Here is a 19,441-nt window from a genome sequence, read left to right as displayed (position 1 = left end):
TTCATCACTCCAGAAAATGAGTTTCCACTGCTCCAGAGTCCAATGGGGACGAGCTATACACCACTCTAGCCGTCGCTTGGCATTGCGCATGGTGATCTTAGGCTTATGTGCGGCTGCTCGGCCATAGATACCCATTCCTGAAGCTCCCGACGAACAGTTATTGCGCTGACATTGCTTCCAGAGGCAGTTTGAACTTGTAGTGAGTGTTGCAACCGAGTTAATATTGTGAGTAATTGTTGTCGTAGAGTTAAAGAAACAATTGTAAAGTGTTTTTTTTTTAAAGTTTGTTCATGAGCTTGGGCATTGGTAGTGCGGTGGTTAAGCAAAATCATGGGGGGGAAGAGAGAGACCAGTCATGTACTGGAGTAAATGGTTGGGCTACCGAGAGGCACAGCGGTCTAAGACACTGCATCTCAGTGCAAGAGGGTGTCATTACAGTCCTTGGTTCAAATTCAGGTTGTATCCATAGGGTGGCGAACAATTGGCCTAGGGTCATCCGGGTTTGGCCGGGGTAAAGCCGTCATTGTAAATAAGAATTTGTTCTTAACTGACTTGCCTAGTTAAAAACAATTTTTTTTTTGACTTGGCAAGAGGATGCCGCCGTGTCTGAGTGCAGTACAGGCGAGAGAACACTGCTTTGATACAATGGGCCAAAAAAGTAGACCTGTCTCGATTTAGTGAATATTAATCTTAAAATAGTAGACATTAATGAGTGTGAAGCAAATAGTGAATATCCAATGGAGATTGGTTATAGTATATACAGTAAAGTTGTGGGTGGATTAAACACACAAGTGATTCAAAGAGTGGAGGACAGTAGCCTCTGTAAACAGAAATTATAATGTTTTGTCTAATTAAAACGTTGTGTTGCTGATTAAGATTTAGCATAGTGGAAAACTAACGAAATGTAAATTTTCTCTTCAAGGAGAGGATAGGGTGTTCATATCTCTCCTTTTGAAAATTTCCTAGTCTGTTGTCTTAGGAGAGCAGTTAGTGAAATTATGCACTTCTATTAAGTATAAAGTTACCTGGATCCGGCCGTAAAAGGAGGGTCCCGATTAAGTAAGGCCTGGCCATTGACACCAGAGGCATCTTTGAAAGCATTTGATAGCCTTCAATAGCGGCTGTACTAGAGAATGAAATCTTTTTTTAAGAACATAGTACATGGGACTAATTTTAAGAAATTTTGCTTAATTAATTTGATTAATATTATGGTGTTCTATTCCAAGAAAAACGAAAAACCTTCTGGTTTCTGTATGGATGGAACGGAAAATATGGCGCTGTACAACGTGACGGTCGGAGTAGGCTACAGTACTGGGCTATTTAGCTAAAGAATCCCCGTGTCGTGCAGGCACGCGGGAGACCGCGGCTTCAATTCCCCGACGGGGAGGAAGAAGTAGGCTGTCCTTGTAAATAAGAATTTGTTCGAACTGACTTTCCTAGTTAAATAAAGGTTACACTAAGAGCATTAAAATTATACAATTAGGGTGTAGAAATGTGTCTAACCAATACCCCAAACGGAGATTCAGTCAAAATAAAAATCTCATTGATTTATCAAGACCAGTCCCCATGCTTGTCTCAGAGCAGCACGAAACGATGCTAAAATAGTTGTAGGCTATTGCTTCAAATCCTATTGCTAACTTCAATATGCTCTTAAATAAATAAGACCTACACCACTTTTAACAGCACATTACTCAACACTAGTGAGACTCATGTCGCCTACAGTATATCAAAAAAATATGACGGACTCTCCGCCAATAATTACATATAGAGGATTGGAGGATTCTAAATTAAAACCAAAAGCTGCATCATTGGTCTCCCGGTGGTGGCCGGCACAGGTATCTGTACCAACGCATTTTGCATTGCGATGCGGTGACTTAGCTGTGCCACTGGGGAGGCCCCATCCACAAAGTATCAAAATACAGAGAGGTGTTGGTAAAGGTATATTGTCCTGCTTATACCCCATAATGGGCTATTATAATACTTGACATGGTGTCCAGGTCAGGATAACAAAACATGTATTTATTAAAGACTATCAGAAAGAATGTTGGTACTTGTTCTTTCTGATCCAAAGCCATGCATGAGTGAGTCACTCAGCTTTATATAGGTGCCTGACTGTGCCATCAACTTGATAATATATAACAATATTTTGAGGTTATTTGTTGTCAAAAAAACTAAAGTGAGAGATTGTAATCTGAATAAAGGCCAAAATAATATTTGTCAAGGCCAAAACATTTATTTCTGTTTTAGAGGGAGAGAAATGCTGGGCCAATTGTGCACCGCCCTAAATAAATAAAATGAGACCCTCAATCACGGTCAGATGAGATACATAATAATAATAATACTTTTTGTTTTATTATTTGTTTGGTCTTTTTCTGGTGGATAAAACTGAAATTACAGCCAATCACGGCCCGTTGTGATACAGCCAACCTAACTAAGAAAATACATTTGATGATAGAAGGAAGGTAGGGGGAGAATTCTAAGTCTATTGTCCATGCTATAATGCTAATGCTAATAGCCATAATGGCGCTGTACAACATGACCGTGTGTGTTTGAAAGAGTATTTTACAGTAAGCAACAATTAGTTTACCTTCATTAGAGAACTTTGTTCCAATATTTCTGTAATTCAGTGATATTTATTCCCATAGTAATTTGTTATGGATCCATAAATAAATAAAATAAATATTGGCATTGTGAAAGAGTATTTTTATCATTATTTTATTAACGTAAGCATAAAGATGCCATTATTAGTTACATTGTTTTTGTTTGAATGTGCAGACTGGCACTAAGAACAGCGGGAACGTTTCCCTAGTCAGCGCCATTATTAGTGCAATGCCCCTTAAAGTGTTGCTCTGTGCTACCCAGTGTGGTGGGTGGGAATCCACCCCCTTCCTCTTTCCCCATGGGCTAGGTCCGTCTTCTGTGCGCAGCTCTGCGGCCCATCCCGTGCCCCTTGCCCTCATGCTTGAACCTCATGCGCTTTCAGTGGATACAGCTGGAGAACTGCAAGGCAATCCAATTGTGTGGCCACTCGGGAGCCATGACCAATAAATATGGTCCTCCTAATAACAGGGTTAATAATATATCTGTGAGAATATCCAAGGGCTTTTATATAATTCTAAATTAATAATAATCGCTTTGTTTAAAAAATAACAATATTTTGGAGATGGTTTTTGCTTTCAAAAACGTAAAATGAGCGAGAAAAAGGCCAACAGACACAGACTCACTTAATGGTGTTGTATAACCTCTGTTCTGACTTTCTGGTCACCCTCGCCAGAAAGGCTAGAGACATCAGGTAAGATTTAAGTAGAATATGTAATGCTGGTAAATATGAAGAAGTGTATTGCTGTTGTTGTTTTTCATCTTTGCTTCAATTCTCACCAGATTGGGTCTGCTGAATGGTCGGGATTTCTCCCCAAGGGTTAGCCCTCTAACTTCCTGACCCTGTAACTCTGCAGTGAGGTCGCCAATTTGATATGGAATATAAGCCAGTTTGCTAAATGGTTTCAACAGTGTGTTGTTGTTCTCTTTGACATTTGTCTTAGAAATGTGTATTAAGAATGTAATAATTAGTCATACAGTGAATAGTTTTGTCTGGATTTCCTGAATCAGAAATGCCCTAAACTGTTGTTCTGGTCTGTCTCTCTCGAGGTTATGGCGATAGTGACTCCAGATGGTATCTCGATGCATGGACGGGATAATTCACCCCCTCTAACCGGCTGAAGTAATGGCGACAATAGGCGTTCACATTCTTCACCACTTCTACCTTAGGACTTGAGTCCGAGACAGCAACCTGTGTAGTGATAGCTCCAGTCGAAGCTATCAACTGCCTTTTCTCTCAGGAGTGCGGCATGAGTCCTGAGACCGTCCATGTGGAGTGAGCATAGAGAGAATCACATCCAAACTTCTCTCATGCTGCTGGTGTACTGGTCGGAAAATGGATAAAACAGAATGGACCGTAAAGGATGGTGGTGGCGGCTCAGGTGAGATTTGTCTGCTTGGAAAAATCTGATTTACTCCCCAGATATTGAAATCGGGACATTATGAAGGGCCATCCACTTTGACAGGCATTAGTTACATGTGTGCCATTGTGAGGATGAACTGTAAAGCTATCTGAAGAAGAAAATGAAGAGACACCAGAAGAATTAGTGCCGGCAGGGAGGGGTGGTCAACCGTGCCCGTAATTGATTTAGGGTTGCCTAAGGTTGTTGTGAGGGTCTGCACACTGGGAGATTTATAGTAATTCAGACAAAAACATGCATTGAGATACCGATCTGTCATTAACATGCCACTCGCGACAGTGTAAGATAGGGAAAAACGGGGGCCGTGCTGAGAAAGGTTATTGCTGTAGAAGGCGGACTGGGACTTGCTGTCCCCAGTCCGCCTGGCCTTGCTGCTATTCCAGTTTCAACTGTTCTGCCTGTGGTTACGGAACCCCTACCTGTCCCAGACCTGCTGTTTTCAACTCTAATGATCGGCTATGAAAAGCCAACTGAGATTTATTCCTGATTATTATTTGACCATGCTTGTCATTTATGAACATTTTGAAAATCTTGGCTCTCTCTAATTTTCTCCTTCTCTCTTTCTTTCTCTCGGAGGACCTGAGCCCTAGGACCATACGTCGGGACTACCGGCCGTGGTGACTCCTTGCTGTCCCCAGTCCGCCTGGCCTTGCTGCTATTCCAGTTTCAACTGTTCTGCCTGTGGTTACGGAACCCCTACCTGTCCCAGACCTGCTGTTTTCAACTCTTACTGATCGGCTATGAAAAGCCAACTGAGATTTATTCCTGATTATTATTTGACCATGCTTGTCATTTATGGAAATTTTGAAAATCTTGGCTCTCTCTAATTTTCTCCTTCCTCTTTCTTTCTCTCGGAGGACCTGGGCCCTAGGACCATGCGTCGGGACTGCCGCCCGTGGTGACTCCTTGCTGTCCCCAGTCCGCCTGGCCTTGCTGCTATTCCAGTTTCAGCTGTTCTGCCTGCGGTTATGGAACCGCTACCTGTCCCAGACCTGTTGTTTTCAACTCTTGATGATCGGCTATGAAAAGCCAACTGAAAATTATTCATGATTATATTTTGACCATGCTTGTCACTTATGAACATTTTTGAACATCTTGGCATAGTTCTGTTATAATCTCCACCCGGCACAGCCAGAAGAGGACTGGCCACCCCTCATAGCCTGGTTCCTCTCTAGGTTTCTTCCTAGGTTTTGGCCTTTCTAGGGAGTTTTTCCTAGCCACCGTGCTTCTACACCTGCATTACTAGCTGTTTGGGGTTTTAGGCTGGGTGTCTGTACAGCACTTCGAGATATTAGCTGATGTACGAAGGGCTATATAAAATAAAATTGATTGATTGACTGTATATGTATTCTAGGTGGTGTGGAACATGTGTGTGATCATTGTTCCAGATGAGGGACTGTTGGAAACTGACTAATTGACTTGAGCACATTTTAGTATGTTTATAACTATATAAGTGGCCTAGCAGTAGTAACGAATGTGTTATGGTTTAGATGGAATGATCTATGTGCAAATGTATTTGTGGCCGGAGGCAAAGTACAAAGAGTCTCAGAGACTCTTTGTACTTGTTCCCGTAAGGGTGAGATAGGAGTCATATGATAGCGCTTATACCATAGATTGTGAACTATTGCCTTATAATACTGTCTTCTAGCTTTACTGATTGATATTATTGTATTCTCTCTAAGTTTTGCATCATGATATTCACTTGAGTAGGAATGGGTCACTTATTCTCAAATAGCTGTTTGTGTATGAGTCCAGGTTACTAACAATGGACTGAGGCAAAGTGCAAGAATGTATACTACTGATAAGAAGACCGGGAGATGTGTGGAGGATTACCAAAGGTTCTGGACTCGGGATGGGAGGATAACACCACCTGCCTAGATACAGAGATTCATTGTACATCCTAGATAAAGGAGAAGGGAGGGCTTGTCTGGGGAAACAGAGGGCCAAAGTGAGGATGACATCGCGTGGGAACACCTCCTGTAAAACCTGCAGCCTGATGGGGAAGTCTGGGTACAAGCATAAGGAGGTATTTTGAGCCTTAATTTTTGTGGACCCCAGCAGAACAGTATCCAAAGGTATAGTTAGGCTAAGGGAGAGTGAGAGTCGTCATATTATGAAACTTCTGTTTTTTCCATATATGATTATGCATAGCTTAACGCATTACTAACACTTGTCATATATTGTGTTTTCTTTTCAAGTCTTTTGCTATCACTCTCTTAGGAACAGGAAAGAGGAAGAGAAAGTCAAAATCTCCCGCTGAAATGTCATTATCAGTTGTACAACAGGAGGGGTAATGGCAGAAAGGGGGGGAGTAAAAGTGTGCATAGTGTGATTATAGGTTTGAGGCCAGGGCTTTATGCCATGAAAGCAGATTACATAGTCAGAGGCCATAAGTCTCGGAGGTGTAAACATCCAAATCAACTGAGAATATTAATCATGTTTTCTTTTCTGTTTATTTATAAGTAATTTCTAAGTTTATTTAATGTTGAACAGTATGGAGCTACTATTAAAAAAAGAGGGACTGTTGGATTGTAGCTTGAAATATACTTATTCATGTTACCATACTAGAACTTATTGATTATTTTACATGTTTAAGGAATGTATATGTTGGGGTCAATGAAGGGTGGATAGGAATTTGGTGTATGGACATTTACTGAGTGAGACAAGGGGAAGTGCAGAAAGTTGATTTCTGTTCGTAAGGAGATAGGCAAAGGGCAACAGTCTAGTTAGTGTCTGATAAGGCAGACCAGCTGTGGAACAAGGGAAGAGTGAGGAATTCAACTCGAGGTCAAGTCAACATATGAAGTGAGAAGAAACCTTGGGGAGGGGGGCCCACCACAATGACTCTCCTACTACAGTTCTATCTCATATACATACACTTCCACACCCACGAAGGTTCTAGCATCAGGCAGGGCCATGACTACACCAGTGAGGAACCAATAAGTTCCTGCCTAGCAACAGAGATGTATTGGCTGTCTAGATGTGTAAGGAGTTGACCCTGCCTAGTAGGAGGTTATATGTGCTTGTGTAATCATACCTTGTCTTTGCAGCTGTATGACCCAGTGAGCTTTTTCTAGTCGTCCGTTTGAGTTTTTACTCTGTTTTTTCAGAACCTAACAGATGGCATCTGACCAAATTACGCAATAATTTAGTTCTGGGTTAACCGAGATTACCAACTAAGTCCCTGATCTAAACACTCCAAAGAACCCCATAGGATAGCTACTAATGATAAAAGCTAAAGTTCCTGTTCAATCCTGTGTTGAAAGACTAATTTACTCAGTTGAATAAAATGGAATCATGGAGTTAGGGAGAATTTCAGTCCGTAGAATCTTAGTCTTCCGGAAGATTTCAAAAGGTCATTTCCTGGGTCTCATTTGGGATGACAAAGAACTGTCCTCCTACTCCTTCTGCTCCTCTCCAGGTTAGGAAGACATCTCTACCTATGTATCTACAGAGACATCAGAGCAATGGTCAGTTTCCTAGGTAAGAACATTTAAAATGCATCTAGACCCAACTATCAACTGTTATGGCATTTATTGGCAGGTAGATGACTACAGAGCCATTGAGAGGTTGTAGCTGGCTGGCAGCAAGGTCATTTGTGGCAAGGCAGAATTGAACTGAAGAGCAAAAATAAGCAGATCCATGATATATCCATGCGGCATTGTCTACGAAAAATACCCAATCAGCAGACTGTACCTGTTGAAGCAGACTCAGAGGAAACCACCTGGAACTCCTATAACATCTCAATGACCAGAAGGAATAAAAAGACTGTCAAGACTCATTGTGAATTGTTTCATGATAATATATAGCCCACAATCTCAATGTATCACACATACAAGTCCAACAGTCTGACAGAGAATCCTCATCTAATTCCACTGGCCCCACTAGTAGCAGGATGTAGCTTAGGAACGTTATTAGCCCTGCCTGCAGTATCTTGTGGTTGCAGGCAGCAAAGCAAAGCTGCTCTCATCTCACAGCATGACTTCAATATTGCAGCATATTGAGTCCATCCTACTGCAAAAGCCCTTAGGCAGGTGTGGAGCAACTACTAATAGCTGGCACTGCAAGCCCTAAATGTTGTCTCCATGTATAATTTTATTTTTCTCCTAAATCTACTGAAGAGCAGCAATGACTACAGATTTGGATGTCTCTCGCCTCATTTCGAGGGGGGGGGGGCGGTCATGAAAAAAAAGTATCCCACTTCATGGTGGTGAGCTCACCTTGGTCCTACAGCGAGAGTCCCCGTCCGGGTCGGTGAGTTTCCCTCCGTACGCAGCAGGGAGCTGCTCTGGGTCTATGTAGTTCAGCAACACCTCCTGCCAGTTGGCTGCAAAACAGACGGGTAAAGAGAGAGAGACTGATATTACCATTTTATGTTTCAGTTATTTAGCAGACGCTCTTATCCAGAGCGACTTACAGTAAGTGCATTCATTACCTTTACTGACCTGAAGGGTTAAGCTGGGTAGAGTTAGAGACGATGCAACCATATACTGTATGTATTCACAACATATGGAATGTTCCTACTGTKATAGAAATGCCATGCATAGAGCTGACATGATTCAGCATTCTGGAACAGTATATTTTTATGGGAACATTCCAATGGAAATACGGAAGTGTCTTACCACCCAGGACAATGATCTTGTTGCGGGTGATCTCACTCAGGAAGTGCTTGACAAGGTTGTAGGCCACGGGGAAGAGCTTGGGGGCTGAGGAGTGGAAAATAGAGAACATGTGTGATACAATGGTGTCTAATTAAGGTTTGAGAGATGTGAGACACACAACATAACTAAGTTTACTACTGGGATACTAAGGGGTAACATCTCCCTCTGGAATCCTTAATTGGTGAAATTGCCACCTCCGTCTGGGATATTCCAACAACAAAGAAGTTACTGCAAGCAACGATCATGATTCTTTTCCCTCGGACATCATTGCACGCATGATAAAACAGCAGAATATGTACTGCATTTATTATTATTTTATTTTTTAAATTTATACTGCCGGAAGTTCCTCTTCTCCGTTTCATCAACAAAACAAAAATAATAAGTAAGGTGGTGGGGCAAACAGTGGCTCTGTTTCCCCAAATGCGGAATCGATCTGAAACGAGTCATGTCCATTATTCATGGTTTCTTTAGGATCTATCTTTTTCAAATGTACAAAGAAACAATAGCATGGTTTGTCTTGTCCAGATCATTTCTCCACATCCAGATATAATAGATTGATGACGAAAAAGTGGTGGTGAAACTTACCTTTAATGACAAATAGTCTCTTGAGGCCCTCAGGGTAGTTGTCTTCAAACATGGTCAGGATCTGTAAGGATATAACACTTTGATCAGACAGTATCATCTCAGATCACTTTCCCCCTATGGATTCAACAGAACTGTGTGTGTGTGCGTGTGTGCGTGTGCATGCGTGTACATGCGTGTACCTCTCCGTAAGTCTCGATGGCAGGCTTCCACAAATGTTTGAGACCCAGACCCTCACAGTCATAGATCATAGTAATGGCTTCCACATGCCTCCCGAGCTGGAGGAGAGAGAGAACGAGACAGATGGAGAGAGAAATAGGGAGGGCGGAAAAGAGAAAGAGAGATGAGAAGGAAGGCAGAAAACAGAGGGAGAAAGTGGAAGGGAGTGTCTGAAAAAATTGTATGTCCTCTCTCATCTTACACTTATCCTGGGACGGTGTATGACCTTGAGGCTCACTCCCCTCAGTGAGCTTGTCCAGGAGTGGGGTCAAGAGGGGGTTTACTTGAGATGGGAGTATCTAGAGTTGATAATTGATATATGCCATTGGATGAGTTGGTGTTTTTGTACTATGAAGTACCAGGAACGAGATTAGAACCTCGTCTGAGGGACCAAACTGAACGATAATTTATAGCGAATGTTATCTGGCTAAGGGATACACAAAGTATTTCTTTGTGAACAGTTCCTAAGATCTGTGGTTCATCATGTAAGTTGAGAGGGGTGTATCTTGGCTATAAAAGATCTTTGTATTTTTCTGTAGTCACTTCTCAACGGGTCATTAGAAATAGTGAATTGTTGAAAGTCAAAGGGCTATTGCAAAGCTCTTATTAAAAAATATGTAATTTAAGTATAACTCTGACTGGTGTGTAGTTTGCGACTCTCCTCATTTGGTAACGAAGAAAAATGCCACCACACTACCCAAAATGTTTGACCTAAGTTAAACAATTTAAAAACAATGCTACCAAATACTAATTGAGTGTATGTAAACTTCTGACCCATTGGGAATGTGATGAAAGAAATAAAAGCTGAAATAAATCATTCTTGATACTATTATTCTGACATTCCATATTCTTAAAATAGAGTGGTGATCCTAACTGACCTAAGACAGGGAACTTTTACTAGGATTAAATGTCAGGAATTGTTGAAAACTGAGTTTAAATGTATTTGGCTAAGGTGTATGTAAACTTCCGACTTCAACTGTACATACAGTTTATATACACTACCGTTCAAAAGTTTGGGGTCCACTTAGAAATGTCCTTGTCTTTGAAAGAAAATGTTTGTCCATTAAAATAACATAAATTTGATCAGATATACAGACATTGTTAATGTTGTAAATGACTATTGTAGCTGGAAACGGCAGATTTTTTAATGGAATATCTACATAGGCGTACAGAGGCCCATTATCAGCAACTATCACTCCTGTGTTCCAATGGCACGTTGTGTTAGCTAATCCAAGTTTATCATTTTAAAAGGCCAATTGGTCATTAGAAAACCCTTTTGCAATTATGTTAGCACAGCTGAAAACTGTTGTTCTGATTAAAGAAGCAATAAAACGGGCCTTCTTCAGACTAGTTGAGTATCTGGAGCATCAGCATTTGTGGGTTTGATTACAGGCTCAAAATGGCCAGAAACAAATAACTTTCTTCTACTTGTCAGTCTATTCTTGTTCTGAGAAATGAAAGCTATTCCATGCGAGAAATTGCCAAGAAACTGAAGATCTTGTTCAACGCTATGTACTACTCCCTTCACAGAACAGCGCAAACTGGCCCTAACCAGAATAGAAAGAGGAGTGGGAGGCCCCGGTGCACAACTGAGCAAGAGGACAAGTACATTAGAGTGTCTAGTTTGAGAAACAGACGCCTTACAAGTCCTCAACAGGCAGCTTCATTAAATAGTACCCGCAAAACACCAGTCTCAACGTCAACAGTGAAGAGGCGACTCCAGGGTGCTGGCCTTCTAGGCAGAGTTGCAAAGAAAAAGACATATATCAGATGTTTTGTGCACGGGGGCATTGTCATGCTGAAACAGGAAAGAGCCTTCCGCAAACTATTACCACAAAGTTGGAAGCACAGAATCATCTAGAATGTCATTGGATGGTTAAGACTAAGATTAAGATTAAGATTTCCATTCACTGGAACTATGGGTTCTAGCCCGAACCATGAAACTGGGTACTGGACTTCCTGATGGAAAGATCATCAAGGACATCAACCACCCAAGCCACGACCTGTTCACCCCGCTATCATCCAGAAGGCGAGGTCAGTACAGATGCATGAAAGCTGGCACCGAGAGACTGAAAAACAGCTTCTATCTGAAGACCATCAGACTGTTAAATAGCCATCAATAGCCGGCTACCAACCGGTTACTCAACCCTGCACCTTAGAGGCTGCTGTCCTATGTACATAGATATGGAATCACTGGTCACTTTAATAATGGAACACTAGTCTCTTTAATAATGTTTACATACTGATTTACTCATTTCATATGCATATACTGTATTTTAGTCTATGCAATTCCGACATTGCTCGTTCTAATATACATATATTTCTTAATACCATTCTTTTTCTTTTAGATGTGTGTATTGTTGTGAATTGTTAGATACTACTGCACTGTGGGAGCTAGGAATTCAAGCATTTCGCTACACCCGCAATAACATCTGCTAAATATGTGTATGTGACCAATAAAATTTGATTTGAAAAACAGCCCCAGACCATTATTCCTCCTCCACCAAACTTTACAGTTGGTACTATGCATTCGGACAGGTAGCGTTCTCCTGGCATCCGCCAAACCCAGATTTGTCCGTCGGACTGCCAGATGGTGAAGCATTATTCATCACTCCAGAGAACGTGTTTCCACTGCTCCAGAGTCCAATGGCGGCGAGCTTTACACCACTCCAGCCGCTGCTTGGCATTGCGCATGGTGATCTTATGCTTGTGTGCGGCTGCTCAGCCATGAAAACCCATTTCATAAAGCTCCCTACAAACAGTTTTTGTGCTGACGTTGCTTCCAGGGGCAGTTTGGAACTCGGTAGTGAGTGTTGCAACCGAGGACAGACGATTTTTATGAGTTACGCGCTTCAGCACTTGGCGGTCCCGTTCTGTGAGCTTGTGTAGCCTACTACTTCACGGCTGAGCCGTTGTTGCTCCAAGACATTTCCACTTCACAATAACAGCACTTACAGTTGACCGGGGCAGTTCTAGCAGGGAAGAATTTTGACAAACTGACTTGTTGTAAAGGAGCCATCCTATGACGGTGCCACGTTGAAAGTCACTGAGCTCTTCAGTAAGGCCATTGTACTGCCAATGTTTGTCTATGGAGATTGCATGGCTGTGTGCTCAATTTTACACACCTGTCAGTAATGGGTGTGGCTGAATTAGCCTAATTTTCTATATATAGTGTATGTCACATCGGTAAGGTTTCAACAAGGATGACAAAGATTCTACAGGAACACTTCATTAGTGGTATAGAATCTCAGTAAGGTTGGTGCCAGGTGTTTTTCCTGGTCTTCTCAAACATACTGTATGTTCATGAAAAACTCCTGACCCTCCACATACAGTACTGAAAACCATAGATAGTGGCCTCATTGATTTAAATTGGAATCCTCATTCTAATAATTCTATTTATATGAATGAAACCTCCCCATACCCTCTCAGACTGCAGGTCACACTCCTTCTGCAGCATCTCACAGTCTCTGATCTTAGACTTGATGAAGTCCTGTTTAGAGGCAGACAGGAAGAGGCCCTTAGGGTCCACAGGGCCGATGACATCCCACCAGATGGGGCTTCCCTCCCGGTCGAACCCGCACATCCCACCAGACAGGTACTTCTCAATAACCTGGACACAAATGCAATGGAAACACACTATTAACACCATGGTAACAGACTAATACCATGGCACTATTATACAGTCAAATTTCAACTATTTCAGTATTTAGACCTATCTGATATTTTAATAATCGAAAAAGATAAAAAATATACTCTGCTAATAGGTCAATTGAATAAGGGTGATAACAGACTGTCATACCTCTGGAGGCTGCCATTCTGTGGTGATTGTGTCTGCTTTCATGTGTTTCCTGAAGTCAAGGTGCTGGAAATAAAGCATGACAGAACATGAATGGCTCCAATAGTTTTACATGTAATGGATTGAAATATCTCTCTCTCTCTCTCACGCACACAAACACACTGTTTGTGTCAGGAGAACAGAGACTATAGTGAGTTAAGTGGATCAGTAGGTTTAGACTGCAAGTGTGACAATACCTGCATAAATACCCCATCAGCATAAAGGGGATGATACACTACACACTTCAGGAAATGATAGAGCTGAGCAATTAACTGACCTTTCGTAATTTTTGGGGTTATCAAACAACTAATTGACCGTCATTGGTTCAATTACTTGAATTCCATTTAGTTCTGTGTTTTTTTGTGAGCCCATTGCGCCGTTTCTCTAGAGAAAAATGTATCCATTCACGAGAAAAATCAAGTCAAGGACTATGTGGGACACTGGGCTGAAGGGACTTGTAGTTTTCATTAAACAAATATTCAACCTAGTTGACAACAGAAATGTGGTAATGAACTACAATGACTACATTCCATTATGAAAGTTTTTTTCTGGCTCAGACAGATGGATCAGAGAGGAAGAGGCAAAGTGAGAAGCTTCATTCTTGACAAAATCTAAAATAAGCACAATGCGATTCTATGGGCTTATTTTGGAACTAAGCTTGTTGCCTTCATTCCCGCCTTTGGGACAACGACTCCCATTGTTAGAGCGGAGACATGAGCATCTCGTCATTATATACAGATCTCTGGACGGATACACTTTTACGTCTGCTAAATTAGGTAAAAGAAACAGACTGCATGAGGGTGGAATGTACACAACAAACGACGAGAGGGGCGGAGAAAGTTCGCGAAAGTATGCCTTATCTACTTTGAAGAACTAGTCAAATTAAACTCAGCAAAAAAAGAAACTTTTTTGTTTTTTGTCTTGTCTTTCAAAGATAATTCGTAAAAATCTAAATAACTTCACAGATCTTCATTGTAAAGGGTTTAAACACTGTTTCCCATGCTTGATTTTTACGAATTATCTTTGAAAGACAGGGTCCTGAAAAAGGGACGTTTCTTTTTTTGCTGAGTTTCATTTTACTAGTTCTTCAAAGTAGATAGACAATTAATGAACATGCACCCGTGGAACGGTCGTTAAGACACTAACAGCTTACAGACGGTAGGCAATTAAGGTCACAGTTATGAAAACTTCTAAAGACACTAAAAACTACTGACTCTGAAAAACACCAAAAGAAAAGATGCCCAGGGTCCCTGCTCATCTGCGTGAAAGTGCCTTAGGCATATTGCAAGGAGGCATGAGGCCTGTAGATGTGGCCAGGGCAATAAATTGCAATGTCCGGACTGTGAGACGCATAAGACAGAGCTACAGGGATACAGGACGGACAGCTGATCATCCTCGCAGTGGCAGACCATGTGTAACAACACCTGCACAGGATCGGTATATCTGAACATCACACCTGCAGGACAGGTACAGGATGGCAACAACAACTGCCCGAGTTACACCAGGAATCCACAATCCCTCCATCAGTGCTCAGACTGTCCGCAATAGGCTGAGAGAGGCTGGACTGAGGGCTTGTAGGCCTGTTGTAAGGCAGGTCCTCACCAGATATCACCGTCAACAAAGTCACCTATGGGCACAAACCCACCATCACTGGACCAGACAGGACTGGCAAAAAGCGCTCTTCACTGACGAGTTGCGGTTTTGTCTCACCAGGGGTGATGGTCGGATTCGCGATTATCGTCGAAGGAATGAGTTTTACACCGAGGCCTGTACTCTGGAGCGGGATCAATTTGGAGGTGGAGGGTCCGTCATGGTCTGGGGAGGTGTGTCACAGCATCATCGGACTGAGCTTGTTGTCATTGCAGGCAATCTCAACGCTGTTGCGTTACAGGAAGACATTCTCCCCCCTCATGTGGTACCCTTCCTGCAGGCTCATCCTGACATGACCCTCCAGCATGACAATGCCACCAGCCATACTGCTTGTTCTGTGTGGGATTTCCTGCAAGACAGGAATGTCAGTGTTCTGCCATGGCCAGCGAAGAGCCCGGATCTCAATCCCATTGAGCACGTCTGGGACCTGTTGGATCGGAGGGTGAGGGCTAGGGCCATTCCCCCCCAGAAATGTCTGGGAACTTGCAGGTGCCTTGGGGGAAGAGTGGGGGAAGAGTGGGGGAACATCTCACAGCAAGAACTGGCAAATCTGGTGCAGTCCATGAGGAGGAGATGCACTGCATTAATTAATTTTTGATTTTGACCCCCCCCCCTTTGTTCAGGGACCCATTATTCCATTTCTGTTGTAACATGTCTGTGGAACTTGTTCAGGTTATGTCTCTCTTGTTGTGTTCATCCAAAATTGTACACATTTATTTAATTTCACCTTTATTTAACCAGGTAGGCTAGTTGAGAACAAGTTCTCATTTGCAACTGCGACCTGGCAAAGATAAAGCATAGCAGTTCGACAACACAACAAACACAGATTACACATGGAATAAACAAAACATAAGTCAATAATACAGTAGAAAAATAAGTCTATATACAATGTGAGCAAATGAGGTGAGATAAGGGAGGTAAAGGAAAAAAAGGCCATGGTGGCGAGGTAAATACAATATAGCAAGTAAAACACTGGAATGGTAGATTTGCAGTGGAAGAATGTGCAAAGTAGAAATATAAATAATGGGGTGCAAAGGAGCAAAATAAATAAATAAATACAGTAGGGGAAGAGGTAGTTGTTTGGGCTAAATATAGATGGGCTATGTACAGCTGCAGTAATCTGTGAGCTGCTCTGACAGCTGGTGCTTAAAGGTAGTGAGGGAGATAATGTTTCCAGCTTCAGAGATTTTTGCAGTTCGTTCCAGTCATTGGCAGCAGAGAACTGGAAGGAAAGACGACCAGAGGAGGAATTGACTTTGGGGGTGACTAGTGAGATATACCTGCTGGAGCGCGTGCTACGAGTGGGTGCTGCTATGGTGAGATAAGGCAGGGCTTTAACTAGCAGAGACTTGTAGATAACCTGTAGCCAGTGGGTTTGGCGACGAGTATGAAGCGAGGGCCAACCAACGAGAGCGTACATATCGCAATGGTGGGTAGTGTATGGGTCTTTGGTGACAAAACGGATGGCACTGTGATAGACTGCATCCAGTTTGTTGAGTAGAGTGTTGGAGGCTATTTTATAGATGACATCACCGAAGTSGAGGATCGGTAGGATGGTCAGTTTTACGAGGGTATGTTTGGCAGCATGAGTGAAGGATGCTTTGTTGCGAAATAGGAAGCCGATTCTAGATTTCATTTTGGTTTGGAGATGCTTAAATGTGAGTCTGGAAAGAGAGTTTACAGTCTAACCAGACACCTAGGTACTTGTAGTTGTCCACGTATTCTAAGTCAGAGCCGTCCAGAGTAGTGATGCTGGACGGGTGAGCAGGTGCGGGCAGTGATCGGTTGAATAGCATGCATTTAGTTTTACTTGCGTTTAAGAGCAGTTGGAGGCGACGGAAGGAGAGTTGTATGGCATTGAAGCTCGTCTGGAGGTTAGTTAACTCTATCAGAGAAGTAGTTGGTGAACCAGGCGAGGCAATCATTTGAGAAACRAAGGCTGTCGAGTCTGCCAATAAGAATGTGGTGATTGACAGAGTCGAAAGCCTTGGCCAGGTCGATGAATACGGCTCCGCAGTAATGTCTCTTATCGATGGCYGTTATGATGTCGTTTAGGACCTTGAGCGTGGCTGAGGTGCACCCATGACCAGCTCTGAAACCAGATTGCATAGCGGAGAAGGTACGGTGGGAATCGAAATGGTCGGTAATCTGTTTGTTACCTTTGCTTTCGAAGACCTTAGAAAGACAGGGTAGGATAGATATAGGTCTGTAGCAGTTTGGGTCTAGAGTGTCTCCCCCTTTGAAGAGGGGGATGACCGCGGCAGCTTTCCAATCTCAAATATGAAATATATTTTGATTTGTTAAATAGTTTTTTGGTTACTACATGATTCCATATGTATTATTTCATAGTTTTGATGTCTTCACTATTATTCTACAATGTAGAAAATAGTAAAAATAAAGAAAAGCCCTTGAATGAGTAGGTGTTCTAAAACTTAGTGTTAGTATTCACACCCTTGAGTCAGCACTTTTTGGCACCAATTATAGCTCTGACTCTTTCTGGGTAAGTCTCTAAGAGCTTTACACACCTGGATTGGGGAACATTTGCTGATTATTCTTGTCAAAATTCTTCAAGCACTCTCAAATTGGTTGTTGATCATTGCTAGACAACCATTTTAGGTTATTGTCATGCTGAAAGGTGAGTTCATCTCCCAGTGTCTGGTGGAAAGCAGACTGAACCAGTTTTTTCTCTAGTATTTTGCCTGTGATTAGCTCCATTATGCTTATTTTTTTATTCTGAAAAACTTCCTAGTCCTTAACAATTACAAGCATACCCATCACATGATGCTGCCACCAATATGGAAAATATGGAGAGTGGTACTCAGTAATGTGTTGTATTGGATTTTCCCCAAACATAACACTTTGTATTCAGGAAAAAACAGTGAATTGCTTTGCCACATTTTTTGCAGGATTTCTTTTGTGACTTTGCAAACAAGATGCATGTTTTGGAATATTTTTTATTCTGTACAGTCTTCCTTCTTTTCACTCTGTAAATTAGGTTAGTATTGTGGAATAACTACAATGTTGTTGATCTATCCTCAGCCATTAAACTCTGTGGTGTCCTTCCTCTATGGCAACGGAGTTAGGAAGAATGCACGTATCTTTGTAGTGACTGGTATTGACACACCATCTAAAGTGTAATTAGTAACTTCACCATGCTCAAAGGGATATTCAATGTCTGCTTTTAAAAACCAATAGGTGCCCTTCTTTGCGAGGCATTGGAAAACCTCCCTGGTCTTTGTGGTAGTATCTGTGTTTGAAATTCACTGCTCGACTGAGGGACTTTACAGATAATTGTATGTGTGGGGTACATAGATAAGATAGTCATTACAAAATCATGTTAACCACTATTACTGCACACAGAGTGAGCCCATGCAACTTATTATGTGACTTGTTAAGCACATTTTTACTCCTAAACTTATTTAAGCTTGCCATAACAAAGGGGTTGAATACTTATTGACTCAAGGCATTTCAGCTTTTCCTTTTTTTTTRTTTTTTTTGTAAAATTTTCGAAAAACATAATTACACTTTGACATTATAGGGTATTGTGTGTAGGCCAGTAACAAAACATGTCAATCTAATCCATTTTAAATTCAAGCTGGACCACAAACATTTTMGGAAAAAGTCAAGGGGTCTGAATACTTTCTGAAGGCACAGAGGGGACCTGATCCTAGWACAGCACTCCTACTTTATGAATTCAGGCTCTGGCCTCTGGGCCACACCTCCTGAGTCTAATATAACATGTGTAAAGATGTGTAGGCTGGTTGTACTGTAAGACTGTGGCAAACACTCTAACACCTAACAAAAATATGACATGACATAATGGACGTACAGTCATGGACGTACAGGGGAGAGTGGGGTATGTTGAGCCATTTATTACTTTCGCTATGTCAAGGGAAGTATAGTATTATATCTAACAAAGACATCTACATATATTTTAGGATGTTGTGTATCCCCTCAAATAATCTGAATTTATGTAAACGTAACCGTTTTGAAAATGTAGCTTGTCCAAAAACAGTGGTCTCTTAGCACAACTTACCATGGGTATGGGGTAAATTGAGCATAGGGACAGGGTAAGTTGAGCCGCCTCAATTCGTAGGCAAGTTCTATGCATTTGAGGCTACTAAGCCCATTAAACTGTTCCCTGAGATTCTTGATATTCTTGACAAGCTCAGACTCCATGTCATCAGACAAGACCTTACGTGCTTCTGCTACTCTATCATAGCCTCTCTTTCGCACAGGTCGACGACCCCTGCTTGTCTTACGTTTGTATACATGAGGCATGATAATGTCTGCTCTGTAACAATAAAAATGCAATATCTTGAGTTCAAATGCATGAAAAATTGCTAGAATACTATTCATATTATGCATAAAACTGACTAAATGTAATCATCATTTGTATGGGGTATGTTGTGCCATTGGCTCAACTTGACCCTGGCCAAATGGCACAATTTACCTCAAAGAAACCATTATGACTA

General features: G+C 41.8%; 1 protein-coding gene across 4 annotated transcripts in view; it reads right to left on the bottom strand.

Moving 5' to 3' along the window:
- LOC111974599 (SEC14-like protein 2) overlaps nucleotides 1–19,441 on the bottom strand; it is a 52,854-nt gene that overhangs the window by 19,997 nt on the left and 13,416 nt on the right. For all 4 annotated transcript variants that reach the window (XM_024002459.2, XM_070447149.1, XM_024002454.2 and 1 more), the window contains 6 exons: nucleotides 13,281–13,343; nucleotides 12,903–13,091; nucleotides 9,445–9,540; nucleotides 9,266–9,326; nucleotides 8,642–8,725; nucleotides 8,240–8,346 (listed from right to left, as the gene is read on the bottom strand). In XM_024002459.2, the coding sequence (XP_023858227.1) occupies nucleotides 8,240–8,346; nucleotides 8,642–8,725; nucleotides 9,266–9,326; nucleotides 9,445–9,540; nucleotides 12,903–13,091; nucleotides 13,281–13,343 (600 nt within the window). The remainder of the gene's footprint in view (nucleotides 1–8,239; nucleotides 8,347–8,641; nucleotides 8,726–9,265; nucleotides 9,327–9,444; nucleotides 9,541–12,902; nucleotides 13,092–13,280; nucleotides 13,344–19,441) is intronic.

This window comes from Salvelinus sp. IW2-2015, linkage group LG15 (genome assembly GCF_002910315.2).
Source record: "Salvelinus sp. IW2-2015 linkage group LG15, ASM291031v2, whole genome shotgun sequence".
Lineage (NCBI taxonomy): Eukaryota > Metazoa > Chordata > Actinopteri > Salmoniformes > Salmonidae > Salvelinus > Salvelinus sp. IW2-2015.
The sequence above is the reverse complement of the archived record's forward strand: the minus strand, read 5'-3'. Positions and strand labels throughout refer to the sequence as shown.